Consider the following 26,726-nt stretch of genomic DNA (forward strand, 5'->3'; position numbering starts at 1 on the left):
GAATAAGAGCGATTGACAAACACTGTCTGTTATATTATGTGCCACAAATCTCCTTTGTGGCAGCACGTTTCCGCTGGGAGCAGGTTCCACACTGCAGCAATGAGGTAGTCGCTCCCCCTTCAGCGCAGCTCTACTCATTGGGCATAACAATAGGACATCGAGACAGTCCAACACGAACATCCTTATGCTCACTTTTCATGAACACGTCAAAAAGTTTTGTTTTTTTCCATGTGAAACAGATTGAAAGGTGAACAATGGCTGATTTCTTGTTTGTGTGAATGATTTTAGAAAACTTGCATAAACTGATGTTGGGTTCTCAAGAATTAAAAAAAAATAAAAAAAGAATAGCGGAGATACATGCTTTTCATTTGACAGCTCAGTGGTACTATCAATAAACAAATGTGTTGATTGTTTTGGAACAGGTAGATGATTATTGTACGGTTCTCAGTCAAAATCCCTCTTCAAAACGGAAACATTAAATGTTTTCTACAAGACAATCAAAGTCAAGATTCTTTGCGCCGGGAAAGGAGGCCCCCAGGCATGACTACAGCATACTTACAGCATCATGACAACACCTATGCTGCTCACATTCAAGAGAGGGCATACTGTATTTTTTTTTTTGCAGGTAACATCCATCCATCCATTTTCCGATGCACTTTGTCCTCACAAGGGTCACGGGGCGTGCTGGAGCCTGTCCCGGCTGTCTTTGAGCAATAAGTGGGAGACACCCTGAACTAGTTACCAGCCAATCGCAGGGCACACATAGACAAACAACCACTCACACGTAGGGACAATTTGGAGTGTTTCATGAACCTGCCAAGCATGTTTTTGGAATGTGGGAGGAAACCGGAGTACCCGGAGAAAACCCACCCAGGCACGGGGAGAACATGCAAACTCCACAACAGAGGAAGGCCGGAGCCGGAATCGAATCCTGCACCTCTGCACTGTGAGGTCGACGTGCTAACCAGTCACCCAACGTGCCGCCCTGCAGGTAACATGTTTTGTCGAAAAACAAAACATTTACAGACTAATGCTTCTAATTTGTGACTAACGTAAGAATAATAAGAACCGAGCACATTGTTCTGAACAGGTGAATTATTATTTTCCTTCTTTCTTTTTTGTGACAGAAAATGGCAACAAACAGATGCCCTCAACATCCAATCGGATTATTCCTTGATGCTTTTCACACTCATTAGGTTAATAGCACTACCCGCATAACATCGTTCGAGGTTATCGCCTCCAATGAAAAGCACATATGTCCAAATTTATTTTCCAGTTTTCATTTGGAAAAACTCGAATGACCCCAAGATGATTCGAAACAGCTAAGTCAAATGCAGTCGACAAGCTGCAAAAATATCCCTCTGATATCATCCATCCCAACAAAGTCTGGAATTTCGCTAGCGCTCTCCTATCGGATTATGCAAGTGTACCGAGTGTTAAAATCGAATGCAGGTTGGATTATAGTCGAATGCGCCATGGCCGCATGCATCACATTACACAGGTGTGTGCTAAGCGCACGGTCGTCCGTATTGGCGCTGAGAGAAAACTAATGGCTGCTCAAGTGCTGCGAAAATGCTGATGGCGGCGTTTTTTAACTGTGCAGTGCTGCCTGGTGCCCCCCGTTGGAGGGGTCCGGGGGACAAAGAGGAGGTGCTCTGTGTGTGATTTTAAAGCCTTAGTTTGTCTTCCGAGGATGCGAATTTTTTTGTTTCGTTCTTTTTAATAACACGAGCGCTACTGTGGAGGGCCTTCAGCCACATACGGGTGCATCTCAACACACTGGAAAATGGTAGAAACGTTCAGGAAGTTCAATTCAAAAAGTTCCTCTTCACTTTTTAATGGACAGATTTGGGCCATGTCATTTTTGGATACGGTAAAACAGAAAAACAGGATGGGCAATTATGTCAAAATAAGATTATTAAAATTTTTAATTTTAATATGTAACATTGTTAACTTTAATAATTTAAATCATTCAAATTTTTAAGTAATTACATAACCAATTATTTAGTAAGGTACATTTCATTGTATTGTTTATATAAAAAAAAAAAATCTATTTTCAAAAAATGAGTGATTGAGGCAATCAATACTACAGGACCCTCGGTAGCTTGCTCGGCCAATTCCTGGACTGTTTCTTACCTAAAATATATTTCACGAAATATTTCATTCTGTGTCGTGAATTCTAGAATGGACTTTTTGAACTGAACTCCTGAACTACATGAACATTTTCGCGGCTATTCTTGTGTACTAAGATGCACCTGTAGAACTTAACAGAGAAAAAAAAAACAATGTTTCAAAACAAAAACGTCGTTCTCCTTTCATACGCACGCAGACACACAACATTCACAACGTGACGAATTTCCTCTCTCGTGAAAAAAAAATAAAACACTTCTGTACACATAGTAGTAATAATATTATTATCAATAATAATAATAGCAATAATGTTTGTAACGAGAACAACAGCAAGAACAATAATACCGCGTGTGGCTCTGTGGAGTTTGTTTGTTTTTCCTTTTCCGCTTCATCGCTTCATTTCGACGTCCTTTCTCTCTCTCTCTTTTTTTCTTTTTCTTCCCCGGAAGTTCCCAAAAAAAAAAAAAAAAAAAAAAAAAAAGGCAGACTCGAGTTGGTAGAAAAGTAGCGGAGCTTAGCCGAAGCGCTCCCTCACCAGCATCATGAGTTTCTTTTTGCCCTTGTAGATCTGTTTCAGGTTGTCTATGAACTGCGTGAACTGGATGTGTCCGTCGTGCGCCATCATGAAGGTCTCGCGCGCCTTGCCCAGGAACTCGATGAACTCGCTGTAGTGGCGAGGGCTGATGTGCGTGAGGCGCGAGTGCGTGGTGTTGATGTAGGCCCCGATGGTGGCGTCCAACAGCTGCCTGAGCGGCGCCTTGTCCAGCGACATGAGCTTGCCCGAGTTCCGCCGGCTGTGCAGCGCCGACACCATGCCCGGCGTGGTCAGCGTGCAGCGGCGCAAGATGTCCGACAGCACGGTGGCGCACTTGACGCTCTTCACCACCAGGGGGATGACAGCGGCCAGCTCGTTCTTGCCCAACGAGTGGCTGAGCGCGCAGGCCCACAGCACGTCGTTGATGGCCGGATGCGTGTCCTGGTTGTAGCTGAGATTGAGGTGCGCCATGGCCAGCGTGGCCAGCTTGTACGCGCGCATGGGGTAGCCGCGGTGCTCCATGTAGCGCGCGATGGTGAACAGCTGCGTGTAGCTCATCCCCGTGGCGGCCGCCTCCAGTACAATCTGGTAGGCTGTCTCGAAGGCAATGTGGTCCTTTTCGCAGAGCGTCAGAGCCGACAGGGCGCAGTTCTGGGGGTCCTTCATGGCGCACTGCAGGGCCAGGGTGCGCGCCGACGAGGCCAGGTTCTCCTGCTGGTGGCAGTCCAGGTGCAGGCGCACGATGGTGCTGTTGGACATGACCGTGGTGGCCACGATGCTGGTGGCCTCGGTGGGGGTGAACAGGGTGAACCAGCTCTGCATGATGCTGTCCAGTGCGTACACGCCTGACGCAAACAGACAACGCACACACACACAGAATCAGAAAATGTATTTTAAAAATTTAAAATATGCAAGCGCAACAAATAAAATATAACCAAATCGTTCCACCTTGGAGTATATCGACTATTGAAGAGGTAAACATCTTAGAAGGAAATGGTATATTTATGGTACTGACAGGCTCATTCACATTTATGTAAAATGCCTACAAAAAAAGTCATTGCATCACACCCTGTCGAATTGAGTGGTACCATATCGAATGAAGTTTGGCATTCGCGGTCTTGTACAAAACGCTACTCAAATGAGGACAATGTAGAGACAAAAGTCAGCGAGCTCACTTACCAACTTCGGTGGCACATGTGACTAACCAGCGCACCATTTCCCGCCGCCTCCAGTTCAATGTGGACAGTGTTATTCTCATCACCTGATCATAACCAAAACAAGAATGCGTAAAGAGTTGCTAAATAAGGTAACAAGAATGAACTATAGAGACTTAAGACTCAAAATTATTTTTGGTCCTCTGGTGTTGTAATGAAGCGGGCGGAGCCAAAATGACGTTGAGCGCCTCAGTTACCTGCAGTCCGAGCTCCAGAGCAACTTTTAGCAACGTGATGTCGGGCAGGCTGTCCATCAGAGTGGCGATCTTGAACGCGTCCTGCGCCAGTTTGAAGATGTGAGACGACGAGTGGATGTTTTTCTGGATGGACTCCAGCACCGTCTCCAGCCTGCGACTGTCACCTGAGACATCAAAAGAACCCAAATGAACAACTGAACACCTTTAGGCTGAGCTACAACACAGGTGGGCACAACCGCGGCTCCAGTAAGGACGAGGACAGTTGCAACCATTAAGCAATGACTTAATCACCAAGAAATCGATTATCAAATGAATTGATAGTGTTTGAAACTCGATTAATCAAAACCGTATAAGTGTTTAGGTGTGTGCTGATGTGCGCACCTTTGGCGGCGGTGAGCATGGTGGAGGCCAGCTCACACTGCTGAGACTCGATGTGGCTGAGGGTGAACCAGCGCGGATAGCGGTTGGGCACCACCGACACGATGTGGTGAGGCCGGGACAGGTCGCCGGACGATGCTGTTGACTCCAACACGGGCAACCTGAGTGGTGGGGTGGGGGTGACGAAATCACATTATGAGATCACAAAGGGTATTTTCACTTGGTGTCTAATCTCTTTTGTTGCTGGCTGTTTTGACGTGAATGGTTGTGTGTGGAGTTATTTTGAAGGGACAATAAATTTGCACTATTGCACAAGTTGTCACGCGTTACTCTCTTAGTGTCGTCCCATGAAAAAAAAAAGTAAAATATATGAACAGAATGAATTTCAGCACACCAGGGTGCAGTAGGTGCACTGCCTCTGGATAGGAAAGAGAAATAGGAACAAGAAATCAAGACACGTGAAATCAATTACCACAGAAGATGGATTTTGCAATGAAATGACTGTATTCTATATTCAATATGAAATACATGGAAAAGATTGAAAATTGACAGATAGTCCACTGCATGAATCATATTTTATAGAGCTGACAGAAGAAGAAAAAAATGAGCTTATTCAGGTTACTTAGTCCTGGTCATGCACAACCACTCGGTGCTACGGCAAATTTATGAGGCAGCTTCAATGACAGAGACAGAAAACAGAAACAGGAACGGTAACTCCAAAGGAAACAGTTAAGACCCAGCAGGAACAAAACAAAAACTGGTTGCAGAGAGAACCAGCGGGGACAGGAACAGGAACTCACAAGAATACAGTGACACAGAGACATCTGGAACAGAAATTCAGAAGGTCACAGAGAACGCCACTTAACAATAGCAACTTGGAAGGAAACAGAGACAGCCAGCAGGAACAGCAACGGAGCCAGCAGGAGCAGGAACATAAACTCAAAGAGGTTAACTGAGAGAGACAGCACGAGAACGACAACAAATTCAGAAGGCCAAAGAGAGTGAGCCAGCAGGAACAGGAACCAGAAGGACATAGTGGGAGCCAGCAGGAACAGGAACTCAAAAGGACACAGTGAGTGACAGCAGGAAGAGTCATCTAGAAGGCCACAGAGAAAGCCAGCGGGAACAGGAACAGAAATTCAGAAGAACACAGGTAGAGCCATCAGCATCAGGAACTCCGAAGGAAACAAAGCGAGCCATTTGGAACAGCAAAACAGTGAGCAGTAGCAGGAACAGAAACTCAAAGGGAAATGGAGATCTGGCATGAGAAGGAGCACAAAATCAGTGGAACAGAGTGGAGGCCCAGAAAGTCAGAGGGAAACAGAGAGCCAGCAGGAACAGACTATCAGACTCACGAGAGACGCACGACTTTTACAAATTACAAGAGAAGTTTATATTACATCTGGAGAACTATGTATTAAATATAAAGCATATCTGATGGATGCGGGCTGGCCGGAATATGAATCACAAGAGGAAACACGTGAAGACTTTGAAAGGGACTTGAAAATGAAAGCGTGATTTGATCACAGTTAGCCTGTGCCTGCAATTCCCCCTCAAGTTGAGCGAGCGACCGAGCATCAATGACTACTTTCTCCACTCTAATTTCTCCCAATCAGCTCAGAGCCAAGCAACACCTGCTGCGGACAGAGGAGCCTGACCCTCCCGTCATCCTCATCATCGTCACGGCAACACGGAGGGGTGGGGGGTGGGGGGGGCCGAGTATTCTGCGGCGCCTCATCTCCTATTCCGCTTCACGCTTGCGCCACGGCTCACTTTTCAAAAGGTCTCGTCCGCTTCACAAGGCAGCAACCTGGCCTCCTCTCCACCAATCACAAAGCTAATTGAGTCCGTGGGGAAATTAAGCGATTCACCTTCCAGCCGCACAGGGGCTGGACACACATCAAACAAATACCGCCACACACACACACACACACACACACACACACACACACACACACACACACACACACACACACACAAACCTGCCCTTTTGGAACACATCAAAGCAGCTTGGTAAAAGCAATGCGATGCTAAATGCCAACTTTCAATTCCACCGCGTGTGACGATGTCCGGTATGAAGGCACGTTCCAAACCACCCCACTTTGTGCACAACAACTAACTTCTGCATTCAAGTGGGAAGGCGAGAACAACCCTGTTGCTGGTATATGCTACTGGGAAAAAAAATACTTGCTGGGAAATGTTTTTTTCCAGGAACAGTTGCCATTGTTCTAATAAAGGAGACAGACAGTGAACACCTGCATAGAATCTATTAGCAGTGCACTTTGCCATTATAATTTGCCTGCAGCTCAGTTCTGACCGGAACAAAGAGATCAGAACATACCGTATTACTCCAGTCCTCGAGGCTTTGCACTGGCTCCCAATCAGCTGTAGAATAGATCATAAAATTCTGCTACTGTTTTATAAAGTCACCGAATGCTTTGCTTCTGCGTGTTAACTGTTGTGTTTATAAATGCTTTCAGGTGTTGCGTCTCTGCTTTGTGTGAAGGACACCGAGTTGCCGTGTGTATACTGTATATGAAATGTGCTACATAAATAAATTTGCCTTGCCTTGCCTGAGAGTACATTTGCAAGTGTTGTTTTAAAATTTCACACACGCCAGCAGGAGGTGATATAACCCATGTTGAGATACATGCAACAGTGTGAACATTTTCACTTGCTGGAAAAATTGCATTTTTTTTTTTTTTGTTTTGTTTCCTAGGTGGTCAATCAACAGCCGGGTTCCTTCCTCTCACGCCATCCCAAAAACAGTCGCTTCAAGCCTGCGCCACACTGGGGGCCCTTCTGGAAGATTCCTGGGGTGCGGCAAAGCAAAGAAAAAAGGGCCCCGGGTAAAAAAAAAAAAAAAAAATGGAGGCCTCATCAACATTCCACGTTTTGTTTGGTTTGCACCAGAGAGAGCCAGAGGGCCTCTGCTGGATGGGAGCTCAAGAGGGCGACCGGGACCGTTGAAAATTAACCTCCTCAACGTGTTGGGGGTGGAAATTCATCCTGGGCTTTTGTTGTTCCGTATCCTTTCCAAGGACTGTTGTGCAAGCATTCACTCAAGCACAAGTACAGTAGGCCCCCGACTGTGGGATGCAAAATGGCTGCATAGAAAACATCTCTGAGCAACGTCTATCCATCCATCCACTTTCTAATGTGCTTTCGAGTCAATTGTGAACCAGAGCCCATCCCGGCGGACTATAGGCGGTGGGGAGGCAGGTTCACACCCTGTCTCTAGCTACCGGCCAATCGCAGGGCTCCTATAAAACAAACAACCATTCGCACTCACATTCACACCTACGGTGGTGTGAAAATCGGTTTGCCTCCGTCCTGATTTCTTTGCACGTTTCATCAAACAAATTTAAACAGACAGGGGATTGCAAATATAACGGACAAAATAGCGGTTGTATCATTGTACTTAAAAAAAAAAAACAACACAAAAACAAGCTAATTTTAAGCCTGGAGGAGCCCTGGGTTGAGCAAAAGAAAAAAAAAAGGGCCCCGGGGAAAAAAAAAAAAAAAAATGGAGGCCTCATCAACATTCCACGTTTTGTTTGGTTTGCACCAGAGAGAGCCAGAGGGCCTCTGCTGGATGGGAGCTCAAGAGGGCGACCGGGACCGTTGAAAATTAACCTCCTCAACGTGTTGGGGGTGGAAATTCATCCTGGGCTTTTGTTGTTCCGTATCCTTTCCAAGGACTGTTGTGCAAGCATTCACTCAAGCACAAGTACAGTAGGCCCCCGACTGTGGGATGCAAAATGGCTGCATAGAAAACATCTCTGAGCAACGTCTATCCATCCATCCACTTTCTAATGTGCTTTCGAGTCAATTGTGAACCAGAGCCCATCCCGGCGGACTATAGGCGGTGGGGAGGCAGGTTCACACCCTGTCTCTAGCTACCGGCCAATCGCAGGGCTCCTATAAAACAAACAACCATTCGCACTCACATTCACACCTACGGTGGTGTGAAAATCGGTTTGCCTCCGTCCTGATTTCTTTGCACGTTTCATCAAACAAATTTAAACAGACAGGGGATTGCAAATATAACGGACAAAATAGCGGTTGTATCATTGTACTTAAAAAAAAAAACAACACAAAAACAAGCTAATTTTAAGCCATGTCAGCCACAAAAATAACAAACATGTACAAAAACACCGAAACCTCCCCCTAGCACATCACGGTTTTACTTCTGATCCCGAGGTCCCCGGATGAGGTATCTGGTCAGCATCACCATGACGACCAACCCTCCCATGTGTCACGGTCCTTTCCTCATCTCGACTGTAAACACCCTTCGGCCCTCGTCACTCTTCGAGCGCTCATCCATCAGCTAAGCCGCATATCCGCTGACAAGAGCCACGTCCATACATAAACCGCGTCGGGATGCCACTGGGACTGTCAGTTCTGTTCACTTTGCAGAATGTTACAGAGGGTTCAAATGGGACACTTTATTAGGGACTCCTGCGCAATCTATAGCGGCGCTGTTCTGAACATTTTACTTTGAAAAGAGGAAAACATCATGAGGTGCCTGGCCCAATTTAAAGCCAATGTCATTGCTTTCACATTGTCGCAACGTGAGCATAAACAGTGCTGCGTCGGCAGAGATTATGCGGCGGATCAAAGGTTGTGGATTATAGCGAGGATCTCGCTTCATTAGCATTGCAAGTCTCGTATCGCCTATGGAAATCTCGTATGATAATACCAGGCGCTTCGGATTCAACTACTGGGCTTCGTTGGGGTGGAGATAAGGAAAAATGTGCAAGAGCAACAAGATTCTGCTCCTTCTTCATCTTCTCCCCTACTAAATTTTTCAATTTCAAGTCCCGCACACTCACGAATCAACCAGCGAGCTCCGCCTTGCTTTTTGGTCTGTCCACGCTGGGGTTGCCGGCGCCACTTGTACAGTTTAGGATGAAAGTATCTTTAAAAACGATGATTAAAAGCACAACTTAACTGCAGCAGCACATATGCAAATGTAATATTGACTTTTATATATTTTCATAGAAAAATAATTACATATGGGTTTTTTTTTTCAGTAGGTGGTGCCACTTTACAGTGAGAAAAATGTTAAATTGTGTCTAAATTGATTAAGGGTATTTCAGACGTCAAATGTTGGTATGTACTCTCGCTGCCATCTCATTACTCACGTGATTAAAAGGCTACAGCGAAGCAGCCCTGAGAAACACAAAGAGCATGGAATGTGAAAAGGTCTCTCTCTCTTTCTCTTTCTCTCGCTCTCTCTCACTTTTTCCCCTCTCTGCGTGTATCAATGATAACGTTATAATGGGACCATTAAAATAGCCCTGGCTCCTTTACCTTCTCCCCTATATTTAACTGTCCACCGTCCCCGTGGGAGCGGTGAGCTATACGCTCTCGTATTACACTACGCTACATTACACACATTCATTATGTGCTGAGTAGACACCGTCGGGCTCCCAGGAGCACCCATAAGTGGCCCGTATTATTCTAAATCGGCCTGTTTCGTACCACAGCGGGGCGTACGGAGGCGTAACAAGTGAGGGAGGCTGACTCCGGGAAAAGTTTGGGGAGGCTTCGGTGGTGAGCGGAGCGCTTGACTAACCTTGAATTCATCCGAGTGTGGTGCGTTCGCTGTCCCAGTAAAAAGTGGGAAAAGCCCACTTCAATCAAGAAATCTTTCACAGACCCCCCACCCCCCACTTCTCAGTTTCTGCTGTCCCCTTTGCATACAAACCCGTGTGTGTGTGTGTGTGTGTGTGTGTGTGTGTGTGGGTGTGTGTGTGTGTGCCCCCTCCTCCTAATTACAGCCACACTAATTACACTCTCATTAATGTAATTAATATTCACTGATCCAGGTCCCGTGAGTCACAACATCAAAACACAGCAGCGCAGTCTGATTAACACACATTGTCCACACACACACACACACACACACACACACACACACACACACACACACACACACACACACACACACACACACACGAGACCCAAAATAGAGAGATCACACACAGGCACGAGCAGGACGAAGGCCAACACACACACACACACACACACACACACACACACACACACACACACACACACACACACAACAAATCAAATGTTTGAGTGCAATGTTACCGAATCACAAAGTCAGGTTAGAGAGACTTCAATATTTTCTGATGGTGAGCATCAACAAGAATCAATCATGCAATAGACGAGGACTAAAGTGCTAGATTTTAACATTAATCAAAAAGTGTTGCCTAATCATATGCAAAAGAAATGCTTGGCCTGCTAGAGCTAATTTTGCCATTTCTGCTGGCTTCTACCTCAGCAGCATCTTTGACACTGAAAAACTGTCTGCTCTGCACCATTTTATTCTCACCTGCCTTCGTTCTTTACGGCATTCAACTAACTACCTTGCTGTATTAGCAAGTTGCTGAAAAGTGAACTTGGAATGAGCCTGCGCTAATCAGGTCGCAGCGTAAAAGACGAATTCAAAGCGGTGATGGCAAAACACGTTACAGCCTTGCAGACTTGTCTGTCTGACACAAACCTACTCTGGCTGAGCGCACTCCGCCAGCCGTGCGCTCTGCAGGCCCTTGGCATGCGCACGTGCGGCCCACCGTGAACTGTTGTGCATGCAGGCTCCCCTAAAAGTCATCCTGTATTTGTTGAACAGTCGTCTGTAATTATGTTTTGTTCAAAGACGGCTGTGTAAATAGGAAATAATGTCAGAATTAGAACCTATTAAAAAAAATGTTGGGCGCACAGGAAATTAAAAGTGTAACAATCATCAGGTATAATAATTGCACATTTAATATTATTTCCTCTTCAAAGTTGCCCCATTTCTTGCCTTTACCAGCTTTGTTCTGACTTTACACTTTATGCACGCGTCTGTGCGTGCGTGCGTGCGTGCGTGTGTATATGATACAGTCAGCTCGTGGAGTGGATAACGACGCAGCTGTGTCACCAGAGAGCAGTGCTCCTCTGCTCAACGGCCCCCTGATTTGTTTGGTGATGACTCAGCACAGATTACGTGCTTAATATTCATGCTTGTGTGCATTCAATGTCCCCAAAGTCTAGCTCTCAATCATTCACCATCGCCCTCTCCCCAAATAGAGAGTATGTCAGTAGGTGAGAATTGTTTTGTGTCTGCTCAAGAGAAAAACAGAGGCAGCTTTAAAAAAAAACAACAACAAAAAAAAAACTGTGTGTGTGTGTGTGTGTGTGTGTGTCTGTGTGTGGTGCATCACCTACCGCATGGCTCTCAGTGCAATTTTGTACGCCAGTTCAGCGTCATGAGGTAGGAGGGAGGTGAAGAGATAACGGGCGAAGGTGTGCATGGGGACGCTCTCTCGATGGACGATCTCCCCAAGGCCGGAGTACGGACCAGCTGCGTGGACCCAATGGAAAGCACAGTGCTTATTTAGCTACTGTATGCGAATGCAAATACAGTTTTTTTTTCCCCCAATACTGGGTAAACACTCTGGATTGTCTCCTTTTTATGACATCACACATCCCTTTTAACTGTCAATTGTTGGAACGCTACTTGCATTTATAAAGTTGGATAATATGTAATGTTTCACCATTGTTTTTATGTGAATATAAAAAAGCCTATACACGTTCCAGAAGGCTGTTCGAAAAGCGATTTGTTCGAAATCCGAAACTATTTTATTAGCCCATGACCAGGGGCTATAATACACTCTGCAGAAATACAGGTATTACAAAAATGGACCATGATACATGTTTTCAAAACCATCATTAATAATTAATAATATTTCTTCATGTTAAATGGGAGTCAGCACACACCTGGCACTATTTAAAGTGCTTGTGATTGACCGTCCCCGCCCAAAAATCAATTCAATAATATGCTCATTTGTCTAAACACTGCATTCTGATTCATATTGCGTTTGTGGAATGAGTTTAGCAGCAACATTTTTAGCCATCTCAGGGGGCGGCCATTGTGCTACTTTCTTTCAAATGAAAATGACCATCACAGTTGACGAGGGCTCAAGTCAAATCATGGCTCACCAGTTTTCTGAAGCTAAGCCATAACTGGTCGTTACCTGAGCCCTGAGCAACTGTGATGTCATTTTCCAGAGACAAAAAGTGGCAAAATGGCCGCCCCCTGAGACGGACAAAAACGGGTGGATTTAACTCATATTGCACAAACGCAACATTAATCAGAAGGCCGTGTTTAGACAAGTGGGGCTGCACAGAACATATTCTTGGAAAGAAAATGTTTGGGTTGACTTCCCCTTTTACCGCAAAAATGTGAATGCGTTTATTGGTTTTTGCTGACTTTGGGTGAAAGGTGGGTACACCCTTGTCTGGTTGCCAGCCAATCGCAGCGCACATGGAGACAAACTTCCATTCACACTCATATTTACACACACACAGCCAACATGGCGTCTTCAATCAACTCAACATGTATGTCTTTGGATGTGGGAGGAAGCCGGAGGAAAGCCAGATGAGAACAGTGGTGACATGCACACAAGTGTACTTTTTTTTTGGTGGGGGGGCGAAAAATTCATACCTGCTCATTGTCTACTTTCACATTATTTGACTATATTACGTATTTGAGTTCCGGAGTTTCTTCAGGTTTCTGATTGGCTAAAATGGCCGAAAGGTTCAATGATAGAGCACCATGTGTGATGTGTTTTCACGTGGGTTGAGATATTTTTAACCCTGTAGTGAGAAAATACTGTGTTTGAAAATAGTAAAAAATCCACATGGACGTAGTCATACAGTGGTCTCACCGTTTTGACCACGTGGTGTTTAAACAAACAATGATGTCAAAAACCATATGCTCGTGCTTGGCCTTCCACTTTCGCTCATGTCCCACCCCACGCCGTTGTCTCTGGTGGGTTATTTTAAACCCCCTCGACCACAGACCACATCACAAGGTGGCGGGGTTGCGGCCTCCATGGACCCACTGGGGTGTGGGGGGGGGGCTGGCGCTTTCTATTAGAAACAGAGCCAGAGGTGGGTGGTCGCACCAGGTCCCGGTTTGGATGCTGATGGCGGTTTGGGTGGAGACGGGAGTCGAATTTTGTCTCCTCCCTGTCGTGGCATTTTGCACTGTAAATGAACACACTGTTGTATATTTGTGCATGTGTGTGTGTGCGCCCTGACACAATGGGCCGGGTGTTGCGAAGCAAAAGAGTTCATTTTGGTCAGCTCAGTCTCTATTTGCCACCACAAAATGAAAGGATAAAAAAAAATAATACAGCGGGACCTTGACTTGAGGTGTTTCTCGGTTGATTTTTTTTTTCTGCTGCAAGCCAAACTAAGTGAGCTGCCTCCCGTGTGAAGTGGGGAAAAAAAAAGTCACCGTCGCCAATGCAATTTAAGCTATTTATTGAACGGGACAAACAGTCAAACACACAAATAAAAATTGAGAACACTCACAAGCAGCGACGGATGTCCCTAACTAGGCCATGCCCCTTAAAAGGCACACTTCCACTGTAGTGAGACAGTCGCAGTGAATGTGCAGCTGCTTGAGCGTGTGGATGTGTTTTTTGCTGAGTGGTAATGTCTCACTATGCAGAAACACACACACTCATTATTCCAAGCCCACCAATCCCACCTACCTTCGAGCAGAAAGACGGCCTCCTTGCGGAAGATCTTGACCAGCGAATCGTCCAGTTCTACTTCTTGAAGCTTGGCCAGCAGCTGCTCCTCGTTGCGGCACACCTTCTCCTGAGCGTACAAGCCGTCGGGCATGACGCGCTGCTGGCCCAGGCCCATCAGGGCCGTCTCCACCGCCAGCGCCACGTACGACTCGCCGTCGCCGAGCAGTCTCTGGACGGGCATTCGCTGGAGGTCCGCACGAGTCACCACACTGGAGCAGTCTGTGGAGAGGCAAGGGCGGGGAGATGGTGATCAGATTCATATTGGACACTTTGAATCAGTGGTGGCCAACCCGCGGCTCGCGAGCCACATGTACGTGCGCTGTCATTTGCATTACCTGAGAGATCCAAGCAGGTATTAGATCCCTCCTCTCCCACCCGTCCCGACTCTGTCAGAGTACTGAAGAGGGTGCCGATGGGATCCAGTGGGTGTCCCACCCAGCCCTCCATGTTGGTAATTGAAGTGTGGCCTTTATGGAGCAACTCTGAGACAAACAATACATTTATCAGCATACAACACAGGAGGATAGAATATTCCACATGGACTGAAAACGGAGCCTCACCTTTTTTATGCCGGCGGAAGTGCTCGAGTTGCCGCTGCTGTTGCCGCCGTAACGTGTTCACAACGGCGATGGCCAGGCGGAGTGCTTCTCGTGGGTAACCGTGGGACCGTAGGGCATCCACCCTGGCGCAGGCTGTCGGGACGTGTTCTTAAAATGAAAAAGAGAGAGAGAGACAAGTTTATGGCAACGTCTATTGCATCTGCCGTGATTCTATCTTCTTCACTCACCGTGCCACAAGGGCCAGCCGCGGGCGTCAAACAGTGAGCCCTCCTGGTTGTCGTGGTAACAGTAGTTGGCGTAGAGGTCACTGGCGATGATGTGCTGGAGGTGGCGGTCCTGCCAGTGCAGGTCGCAGGCCTCGATGGCCCGCGTGAAAACAGTCCTGTGGGGCCGCATCTCTGCGAGGAAGGATGACGGCCGTACTTATCGGCGTCAGGAATTCGAGAATAACGAAAATGACACGTGAAAAAGACCCGTGTGCAACACTGACCCTGGTTGCTGTGGGCACCCTGTGGGAGCGAGTGGGTGAGGTTGGGCAGCTCGTTGCCGTGGTTTCCGTCTTCCCACGGACACACGTCCACGCTGTTCCACCTGCGCAGCTGCCGCAACCAGGATGACTTTTGCTCCGCCTTGCAGTGCGGGTTCAGTACGATGCACATCCACAGGGCACCTGGTGGACACCAAAACATGGAGGCTTTAGCCCAGGGGAGGGCAAAGTTTTGTGCTCAAGGGACACATTGGAGCTTTACACTGGAAAGATCGGGCCGATCAGTCATAAATGAAGTCAAATGTAAATGGTTTATTCTGAACATTGCAAGTTATAAGAGGGTGTGTACACTTGTGCAACCACATGATCAGTTGTTTATTTTTAATGAACCTGTCCAAAACATTTTTTTTTCTCAATATGCAGATTATAACCCAAATTAATGGAGAAAAAAAGTTTGGAAATCATTTATCATGGTCTCAATTTTTTTGAATGACATTAAAAAAAAAAACCTATCATTTGAACAGGGGTGTGTAGACTTTTTATATGCATCTTGAGGGTGTCTTTCAAAGAAGTGCAGCAGTCTGAGCGCCCTCACGTTTTCCCCCTGGAGCACATTTTGTACCCCACAAAAAAAGTACGTGAAAGATCTTAACTAGTCCCGAGGCAACGCAAACTGTGCACACATCATTTTGGAGCAAATTGGAACAAACAGAATATTAAAAAGAAATGCTTCAGTCTCATGGGATGGGAGCACATTCGGGGATTTTACTGTGCAGACTGCGTAGCACGCTCCATTGTGTGTGGATAGAAGTTGAGGGGTGGGTTTGGGAGAAAGGGCGAAGACAAGGACAAGATGTGAAGGAGGTAAAAAAAAAAAAAAAAAATTAAGAAAATGGGGGTGAACATAAAGAAATGTGGACAAAAAAAAAAAAGTACGACATGGAAAATGAGCTGATGCGGACGAGGACGCTCGGCTTTGTGTCTGGAGGTAGACGAGGAGCCGCAGCCTCAAAAGGAGGCGAAGACAAAAGAGTGACGATGAAGGAGAGAGGGAGAGAAAAGAGGCGAGCAGGGCGGCATTGAGCGCACATCACGGGGAGTGATAAGGACTCGAGAAGAAGGGTTTGAAGTGTCGACTTCAAAAAGAAGAGAGCCGACGCACGCGTCCAATTCCGGGAATACGTGGCGAAGAAACAGATGAGTTCGTTGGGCTGTCCAAGCAAAAAGTGCATGACGAGAGGAAAAGGGAGAAGAGACAAGGTTGTCAACAGTGCGAGAGGCATCGGCGAAGACAGGGAAGACAACAAAGGCTGGAGACAACATGGCGGCTGCCCTGTCGTCTGTCACAAGACGACACGGCATCAAACGCAAAGAGTGCTCAGCTAACCACTTTGAAATTCTGTCAAAATAAGAGCGTTTTTTTCATGGAAAATGACCATGCTTACAACGGAATACGTCAGCCATGTTTATGGAGTATGTTAGCGTATGTCGGCCATGTTTGAAGAGTCTCTTCCCGCGTGTTGATCGTGTTTGTGGAATGTACAGCCCTTTTCACGCTGCACTTAGCAGAGTGTAGTGATGAATATACAGTGATGGGTTTAAGAAGGCGCTGCTATGAGCACAGCCTGAAATGCACCTCGAAGCGCTCAGGGTGGAACTGCCGCTCACGAATGAGATTAAACTCTCCAAGTTCCCTCTGAGCCCTTTGTAAAGGATGTACCTGTCCCCTTTTTTGCTGCTCGTGCCCTCCTACTTCTTAAAATGTGAAAAGCAACGGCTTGTTTGCCATTATGAAAGATACATTTTGCCGAGGTGCTGTCTACTTCTCGTCGAAACAGGCGGCAAAAGTCTCTGTGTTCACTTCCTGGTAGGCTACTACGTCAGCACTTCCAAATATGGCCAAGATGGCCGCCGAGACGTCATGGACTTTGTGCAACCCTTTCACACTGAGCGAGTGCACAAGATTTTAGTAAATCGGCCATCTTTGAGGTGTGCGTTAGGGTATGTGGGACATGTTTGAGTAGCATATTAGAAATGTAGCTCATGTCTGAGCTAAGAATTGTGTCGAAGTGTCTTGCCGATGTTTCCGCCATGTGTTTCGGCATGTTTGTGGAGTGTGTTAGAGAATGTCGCCCATGTTTGCGGACAGTTTTGCGGCCATGTTTGTGACGTGTTTGAGCATGTCATCCATTTTGGGAAATGTGTCAAAGCTTGTCATCCAGGTTTGTGGAGTAGGTTAGAGTGTGCAAGGCAGGTTGGAGGAGTATGTCGTCATGTGTTGGCGACGTTTGTGAAGTGTAGCAATGTATTCCAGCCACATTTGTGGAGTATGTTGCAATCATTATTGTGGAGTGTGTTGCAACCATGTTAGCGGCGTTTGTTCCAGAATGCCAAACTGATTTTTCAAACGCATTGCGGCCCTGTCAGAGGATTGCGTTGCAAAATGTTAGCCATGTCGGGTGAGTGTGCTGCAGCATCTTGGCCATGTTTGTGGACCATGTTTCTGCATCTCGGCCAGGTTTGTTATCTGTTATGTGGCCAATATTCGCACTGGATTTTCTGTGTCTGTGTGTGTGTTGTTGAAAACAAAGGGATAAACACAAACTTATCTGCGTGTGTCTTTTGGGTACTGTCTGGTTCCGATCATTCACCTTGTTGAAATCTGTGTGTGTGTGTGCGTGCGTGCGTGCGTGCGTGTGTGTGTGTGTGTGCGTGCATGCCCCGTACAATTTTCGTCCCAGAGCTGTCTGTACTTGTCTGTCATGGTGGTGCCTTGCTGTCTCCACAGCGCCAGCCGAGGGTCGGCCATGAACTGCTCTGTGATCAGTGTTAACATCCTCGCTCCGTTGGAGTCACGCATCTTCAGCATCTCTCGCACCTACAGGGGCCAATAGGGAGGTCCGTCAGTATGCACACACACTGTATAGACACATATTGACATTGTGGATACGACAACAAATCCTGGATTGTGAACATCTTAAAAAAAAGGTAATTTCATGGACACTTGAACTAAATTAGACGAAACAGACAAACAACTGCAAATATAGTTCAGGAACAACAATTACAATTGTACTTTGTAGAGCACGCTGGCCTTCACCAAAGCCAAATAATCCGGACGTAGCCCAACTAAGTAACAAGAGTGGTATGTATCATTCACTTTCATACGGCTAAAGATTTGGCCAGTCATTCACGGGACTCAAAAGCAGAGGAGAAGATGCATTATGTTTTCAGGAGATATTTTTGAGACATTTTTCTTTGATGCGTTGTATTTTCTGATGCCTTTTGAAATGGTCTCCATGGTTGCTAATTGTAGCAATTCATTTCCATGGTCACATGATGTAAAGAAGTAGAGACAAGCTTCCTGGCTTTTAGTCCTCTCCAATGTTGTGTCGAGTACTTTGTGCGTCCTTGCGCTGATGCCGACTTGCGGGGGACTGATTGCCATTCAAAGCAGTTTCGATCCTGGGACTGGTTTGAAAGTTGGGCATTCATCCGAGTGAGAGGTTGCATTGAATACCGATGACGTATTTCAACATGGGACACACGCTAGTTGTTATGGACGCCGGCCGACGCACAATTGCACTCTATTTCACATGTCAGCCTAAAGGAGAACCGGTGTCATTTATTCTAGGTGTTGCCTCTCATCTGTGTGCGTATTATGTTTCAAATTCTACCGTGTACATAAATGTGTGCGTGTGCGTGTCTGTGTACTGTGGGTGGATACATAAACACTATTACGAGAGCGTGGAGCCGGACAGACTGGACCTTAATGGTATTGTTCTGCTGACTTCACACAGTGTACACATCACATTAACGCTAAGCTCACCTTTGCTACTACTAATACCACGCCAGAATGCACCACATACACCGCACTACACGGGCTACAACTCAAAATCGGCTACGAGACACCACGCTTGTCTGCGACACATCGGTCGGCTCCTCCGCTTTCCAGGCCGGCGAGATCTGGACGCCACGTTCATGAAGTCCGTCGTCGGCATCATAACAGACGCCATTCTCAACATCCCTTTGACTTTTATGATCTCAGTTCTTATAGGCACATTTCACTGCTATAACCTGATGAACCCATTTTAACGCAACCATAACAGCGGCATCTCCGGAGGCATTTAAAACCTCTCGGATGAAATGTAATGCCACTCTTTAGATACTTTTGATACTTAAATCTTCGTAATATTTATTTTCAATATGTTTTTATAAACTGTACTTTCACTTGACATACATTGTTTTATTGTTGTAATATTGTTTCAAAAAACAACCCCCTCCACATGCAGTTGAGTAAACACCCCTGACCACTCCAGTATTTGCAGCCAAGCGGTACCTTTGTGATGGCAGAATGTTTGATGGACCTACCGGATTTTATTGGATTGCGGAGGTGTACCTAATGACGTGGCCCATGAGTGTATATCCATACTGCATGTTTCGTTCACTGCCTCCCTCCAGCAATTAGCCGCAAGCTAAGAGGCTGCGCGGCACTTCTAATGCATGTGCCAATGTATGTCGGAGATTACGTGGAGAACAAAGGTCTCCTCTCAGGAGGGAAATGAGGAGCGTATAAGTGCACTAGAGAGGGAAAATATTAACCAGATGCAGAGTAGAGACTACATTTGTCTTGTTGCGGTGAAAAGGAAAATCCGAGGGCAGAATCGTGTATAGGCCCGCCTGTCGGGCACTGAATGTGTCGTTGTGTACGTGTGGTTGCGATGTGCATGTGGAAAGAACAACGCTGGCGGTTGTTGACCTTGCTGAAGAGCAGGTTGAGCTGCTTGCCCGAGCCGTGGTATCCTCCCTGGGACAGGAAGAGCTTGACTTGCTCCTGAACCTGCTCCTCATCCAGATGCCAGCAATTCTCGTCGTCCACGCTGGCCCCTGCTGTGGGGTCCGGTGCCCCTAAATGACACATAGATGAATCATGTAAATGAGTGTTCCGTAATCTTAAAACATGGAAAGGTGTTTGTTTTTGCTCCGTTTTGTACATGCTTCAACTGCTCTGTGAAGATATTCCAACACGTTAGCAAGGTCTCAGTCGAGTGGCTTTAAATATTTCCATGTTTGTTTTATTAAGTGTCAAAAAAGCCTATATTATTATTTGACAATATTGTCAGTGTAAAATGTATGAACAAAATTATTATGAGCATTAGATTTCTCAAGATATAAAAAAAAAAAAAATTCTTGCCAGGCATGACAACCAAAATTTTTCTCTCCCACAGCTAAGGGGATGGGAGCGCGCGTATTGACTGGTCTGTGTGTGTGTGTGTGTGTGTGTGTGTGTGTGTGTGTGTGTGAGAAGGTGGGGGGGGGCATTACCTCACTGTTCTTATTGGGCAATACTTGTGGCATACTATTTGTAAGCCCCTGCACTTTGGAGCTGCAACTGGTGCTCCTTCAGGAGTTGGACCAGGCTCATTTTTCCAACCGCCCTATTTTTCTTTACCACTCTGCAAGACTGGAAGATTTATGAGGTAATGTTTTTTTTTCTGAAGGGGATTTAAGACAAATTTCTGATGGGTATGATCGTTATAGTGTGAAAGTTATGATTTTGATTGACCTTGACAGTAAGAACTGAGTGTTCCTTACTTAAAACAGATTATTTCCGATAGATTGTACATTTATTCTTGAAATATGCAGTTAAGGTATATGCAAAACCTGTGGCAGAGAATCAAAGAAAAATCACAAGATATCCAAATGTTCCTTCCCGATATATGGGAGTGGCCATCCCGTGGCTCTGCCCCTGCAGCCATGGCTCACGTCGGCTCATCTCCAGTGCATATCTGGTGCACATTCATAATGGTTGTGAAAGTGTGGGTGGGAGGGATGATGAGTGAAGTCAGGCTACAATCTCGCAGTTTTGACTCTGCAAACGATCCCTTTAATGTATTTACCCATTTACAGGTCAGGATTAGTCAATAAAATATAAAGCACAGTACATAATATGGTCTAACTACATACCACTGTACAAAAATGGGGAGGGACACTGGTATACGTGTAGACTTCAAGCAAACAACTGAGCAGAGCAACAGACTGATTTTCAAACCTCCCTGCAATCATCCCCATCTCCCTGTCACTCCACTTCAAGAGGTAAATAAGGGCTCCATAAAGTGTTGATTAGATGCATCCAATCTCCCCTTTACTGTCTGCGTCGCATTAATGAGCGCGGAATTGATCCTACCGCAATTTGCCTTCATCCCTGAGTCGATACACACACACACACACACACACACACACACACACACACACACACACACACACACACACACACACACACACACACACAAGTAAAGGTGAAACGACAAATCTCCTACAAATAACTGCATGGGTAATGCATGCACGGCCTACTTCAATTGAGGGCTAGAAATCAGTGCAATAATATCAGGACACAAAGGATGATTTGAAAGAAACACATTGACGATACATGTTGCAATTTTTATAATTAAGGAAGTTAAAAATAAACAAATAAAATAATATCTTCACTTTCATTCAGAATACTTCATCCAGCCAGACAAATTTATCACGGCATATTTCCCCAATACGATGTCAATGCAATATTTTGCCCAGCTAACTAAATATCACAACATCGCAAATCAGCTATTCAAAAATGATTTAGCTAGATATTTGTGCAGCTGATAAGGGCAAAAACAGCCTCAAAAGGTCATTTACATACAAATATATCAATCATCATGTAGCTCCTGATGAGATATAACCTGGACAGGTAAAACATTGTCTTTATTCGTTATCTATTCATTTCCTATCGTATATCACAGTGTCGCTCCTGATACATTATCAATGACACATTTGCCGATCCTACCCTAAATATCACAAAGCGATTGTACAATAATCCACATGTGAAAGTCAATGATGATACACATCGATATCCGTGTAACTAGGGAAGGGAAAACTGATCGATATATCCATCCATCATTGACAGATCAATGTCTCATATAACAGAGTACCTTCCCAATTAAATGTGATAGTTTGCATACAAGAATTATGATGATGGATGATAATCCTTCGATAATCCATCCATCACAGACTGAGAGATAGATGGAGAAATAGCTGTCATATTAGACACAGAGCAGCTCCTGCTACATTATCAATACGTTTTTCCCAATTACAGATGTAGCATTGGTAAACATTTTCTTTCCAATAGTATGGTCGATGTGTCCTCGCTAGTCCAAACACTGTATTCTGATTCCTGTTGCGATTATGGAATATGAATTAAGCAGCAAAATTACATTTTTAGCTATCTCAGGTGGCGGCCATTTTGCCACTTTTCGACTGAAAATCACATCACAGTTGCTCAGGGCTCAGGTAACGACCAATCACAGCTCAACAATTTTCTGAGTTTGTTCATGCGACGGTGCGAAGCCGAGCTGTGGCTGTGGTTTTCTCTCGGTTTGGATTTCTTATATTTCAGGCTTAACCCATCTCATCAACGCACGTACGAATACGTAGACTACTCAAACAGAGTGAAATTCCCGTCGAGCGTCTATCAACCATTTTGGCAACCTGCTGCAGGGCTATGATGATTTATCACGATGCTAATTTGACTCGTCAATATTTTGTCCATCACACACTCACCATGGACCTGGTTGATCTCGGAGTTCTGTGACAGGATCTCGTCGGCCAATTTCTGTGCAGTGGGCAACACCTCCGTGTGGTGGACAGAGATGAGATACTGGACGAATTTCTGCAGCTGGTCACGGCTCATCTGGAACAAGGTTTCCGAGATGGGCAGGTGCAGTTTGACCTGCTCGGGCTTGCGTACCCGATAAAGCGAGAGCGCCACCACGTGGGCGCAATAGAAGATGTCCTTGTTGCCGCAAGTGCACGTGACCGCGGTGATCTTGCAACGGTCGAAGCTGACGCTGACGCTGCATACGAGTTCTGGGGACGAGGGCGTGGCGGGGTCCGTTACTGTGCCGCTCAGATGGAAACCTGGAGAAGAGACGGATAAACAAAAAAAGGTATGAGTTCCGTAATTCTCAGTGGAAACACTAAATTCAATGTTCAAACTGTGCATCACGTATCGGTGGATTAAACATTATTATTCTTTTTAAATACATTTCAGTTGTGTTCAGTACCATGCATTTCATCTATTACAACAATGTGTTTATAACATTCACAAAAAACACTTTTCACTTTTTAGGACCATTTCGGTCTGTATTTTTTACTTTTCCTTATACTGTACTGTATATGTAACAATAGTATTGTTAGATTGAGTTGTTACTCGGGGGACAACTTTGGGTGAGGGAACAGGAAGTGACGTATGTTCTCCCCGATGTTCAGAGCTTGAGTTACGTACGTGTTCTGCATGAGTTATGCCAATAAAAGTCAAGTAAGCAAGATGCTTTCACCGTCCATTCTGTAAGGTCAGTAAGAACGGAACAGAGTGAAACAATATATACGAGTTGAATCAGTGCATATATTTTAATTGGAGTCTTTTTTTTTTTTTTTTTTTTTAAACACAACTAACCGAGTACGGCTGAGCCGAGAATTGTGACGTGAAAATGAACGATATCAATTAGGAAGCTGACTGAAGCTTATTCTTTTTCCGGACGTAAACAGAGGAGCAAATAAACATTGACTGTTTGTATACAGTACATGCAGCTCCCTCGTCACACAGCATCTATTTATGACTGTACTATTACTGATCTTTGTCTTCAAAGAGCAGTACAGATATTTCCACACGTGACGTAAAGATAAATGCCGTGTGCTGTGCCGCTCATCTTGAGTACAGCACGCACTATACACATAACCACACAGTTGCTGATTGTTTTCCTTGTCGTGTGGAGTCTTGCGCATTTATAAAAAAAAAAAAAAATGCTGCGTACCTCGCTTAAGTGAGACATCTCCACGAGTTCACATCTGCAATGCATGTGAATGACAATGAGGAAGTGAGGAGCGTGTGGGGACGTTCCAGTATGAATTATACACCCCCTCTTTCTTCCTCCTCCTCCCCCTCCGCCAACGACTTCGACTACAATGTTTGATCTTATCCCTGACTGTCCTATCTGGAGGCGCGGCCGCTTTTTATTATGCCGGGATGAATATGAATGAGTGAGGCGGAGTCACACACACACACTCACACGCACGCGTGCACAAGACGAACATATGAAACAGACATGCACACACTCGGCCACAGCGTGAGATCATGCATTTATTAATCATGGGAGTGGTTAAGGGGGGGTTTATGAATGCATTTATGCGCTCAGGAGAGATGCGTGAACTACACAGGCGAAGACATACATCACCTAAACATGTTTATCAAAGGGCCGAGTGCACGCAACGCTGTTATATCAAGCATGTATTAGAGCGGATATCAAAGCAGCTCTCCGCTGATGTGAGAGGCAAGGGGAGAAGTTGAATATTTCATTGCGTACAGATGGAAATGGGACGCATGCGTTGGCTAAAAGAGGGGGTCTGTTATCAAGGGCCGCAACACATACAACCACAGCAGGTTGGACACTGAATGAAACAAAGTCTTTTTAAACATTGAGCACTGTGTAAGCGCACCTCAATGTACTTTAAGTACATTTTAAAAACAAGATCTCTGGAATTTCGACCTCAATCTCAAGTCTTTCTTCTTGCCATTCTTCCAACAAGGCCAGATTTGTGAAGTGAGTGACTCATAGTTGTCCGATGGACAGATTCCCCAACTTTAGCTCTGCAGTGCATCCAGAGTAATCGTGGGCAACATCTCTGATGTTTGGGCTGAAAGTTTGGAGGGGCGGCCGGGTCTTGGCAGGTTTGCAGGGGTCGAATACTCTCTCCATTTAATTTAACTTGGTGGTGTGTTTCTTGATCTTCATGATTGTGTTTGCTCCCTAATAGTCTTTCAACAGACCATCACAACCATCCATCCATCCATTTTCAGATCCGGGGGCACGCTAGAGCCTATCCCAGTTGTTTTCGGGCAGTAGGCGGGGGACACCCTGAACTGGTTGCCAGCCAATCGCAGGGCACACAGAGACAAACAACCATCTGCGCTCACACTCAGACCGAGGGACAATTTAGAGTGTTCCCAGACCATCATAGAGCACGGGTATTTATACTCAGACTAGAAGACAATCCTGTAACTGTAAAGTACATTTTGTGGGTTAGTATACAGTTGAAATTTTTCATGCACCAATCATGATAACCTGTAACCTGATAACATGATCGAGGCATATCTGTTCTTCGACTCGAGCACACAGTGTGAGTACTTGTGCCACCTCTGCTGAGAACATAAACCGATGCAACAACGCTATCTGCATGAGGAGGAAGCGCTGCCGGCAAATATGCAAACATTGCCAAGGAAATGCGTGTCTTTTTTTTTTTTCCTACCACAGCGAAAGCCAGCTGGCAAGAGGGAGGGCACCTTTGCGAACAATATTCACACAAGACGCGGTGAGAATATGGCAGTTGCCCGCATCTGCGCTAATCAAAGCGAACCAGCGCCGCTGCGAGGGCGTCACGCCGACTCACCTAAGTGGGACAAAAAGGCTTACAACCGTGCAGCTGGTGCGACAACGGAGGACTAAACATGATTCTGTTGGTGTGCAACTACACACGGATAACAGAATGCTTGGGAGAAAAGATGTTTCACTTTTACTTTTGTTCCCGTTAACTATGCCAAAACGACACCACCGGTTGCTGAGCATGGGCTACGGAACAACACTGTTCTGGACTCTTACGTTCAGTTAAGGTTGTGGTTTCAATATTTTGAATGAAGCACGACTTGCGTGGCAAAATATGCAGGGTGGCAACTGTAAAGCTGTAAAGGCAAATTAGTTCATTGTACGGCATTTCTAACCTCAAAACCTCGCATGGCGGGACCTTTATAAAGTGAAGAAGCCCTGTAGTTTTGTCACTGGAAAGGTGCCATTGAGGTGATGCAAGGTTGCCATGGCAATGGCGGGATGCTGTCCTCCGGATTGAAAAAAAAAATGGTGCACCTTCAAAGTGATGCTGAACCAGTTTTGTGGTCAGAGTAGCACACATTGTTGCTGTGATACAAGGTATTGTGAGCACGTGCATGCATAACGTGTTTCAAGAGGAGTCCGGAGAATGCAGTGAAAAGAGAACATCAAAAACATGTGAGAGCAATAACATCGGAATAAAACAGCATATTAATGCAAAGACTGAAACAGCTGCACATTACTTTTGTTTCCAAAGCGTTTTTCTGTTCCCCCCATGAGACTAAATTAGCACAATTCTTCAAATTCATCACACATGGAGGACGAAGTGGTGATAAAACTCATTCAAAAGTCTGTTTTGTTTCACCCTCCCACTAACCAACCAACCAACCAACCCTCTCGCTTTTCCCACAGATCTCTCTCTCTCTCACTGGCAGATGGGTAGGTAATGAGTTTCGCCTTTTCCCGTCCAATCGCCTGGGCACCATAAAGTGCCCCCCACGCCAAATATGCCCTTTTAATTTAGCCAAGTGCTGAGTACAGGGATATTACTGTTTAACTAACCCCCATCCCCAACCCCCCAACCAACACACACACACACACACATCTCCCATGACTGCTGGTTGGGCGGGTTTGAAACCTTCCACGTCTCATGTGCTTGCTATTAAAGCGCCTGGTTCCCACCCCGGTCCACTGAGCGCCAGCCCCCCCCCCCC

At 45.7% G+C, this 26,726-nt stretch overlaps 1 protein-coding gene across 1 annotated transcript in view; it reads right to left on the reverse strand.

Annotated features, from left to right (window-relative positions):
• Positions 1–1,587: 1,587 nt before the first annotated feature.
• Positions 1,588–26,726, reverse strand: part of LOC109520662 (zinc finger SWIM domain-containing protein 6) — a 64,025-nt gene continuing 38,886 nt past the window's right edge. Inside the window, exons 3-15 of the mRNA XM_019878029.1 lie at positions 22,694–23,050; positions 19,857–20,005; positions 17,833–17,978; positions 15,104–15,288; positions 14,841–15,011; positions 14,614–14,760; positions 14,389–14,535; positions 14,012–14,272; positions 11,676–11,811; positions 4,458–4,615; positions 4,077–4,240; positions 3,845–3,926; positions 1,588–3,510 (exon numbers count right to left, since the gene is read on the reverse strand). Of these exons, the coding sequence (XP_019733588.1) occupies positions 2,645–3,510; positions 3,845–3,926; positions 4,077–4,240; positions 4,458–4,615; positions 11,676–11,811; positions 14,012–14,272; positions 14,389–14,535; positions 14,614–14,760; positions 14,841–15,011; positions 15,104–15,288; positions 17,833–17,978; positions 19,857–20,005; positions 22,694–23,050 (2,969 nt within the window). The 3' untranslated portion in view covers positions 1,588–2,644. The remainder of the gene's footprint in view (positions 3,511–3,844; positions 3,927–4,076; positions 4,241–4,457; positions 4,616–11,675; positions 11,812–14,011; positions 14,273–14,388; positions 14,536–14,613; positions 14,761–14,840; positions 15,012–15,103; positions 15,289–17,832; positions 17,979–19,856; positions 20,006–22,693; positions 23,051–26,726) is intronic.

The sequence above is a fragment of the Hippocampus comes genome, unplaced genomic scaffold (assembly GCF_001891065.2).
Source record: "Hippocampus comes isolate QL1 unplaced genomic scaffold, H_comes_QL1_v1.1 scaffold13, whole genome shotgun sequence".
Taxonomy (NCBI): Eukaryota; Metazoa; Chordata; class Actinopteri; order Syngnathiformes; family Syngnathidae; genus Hippocampus; species Hippocampus comes.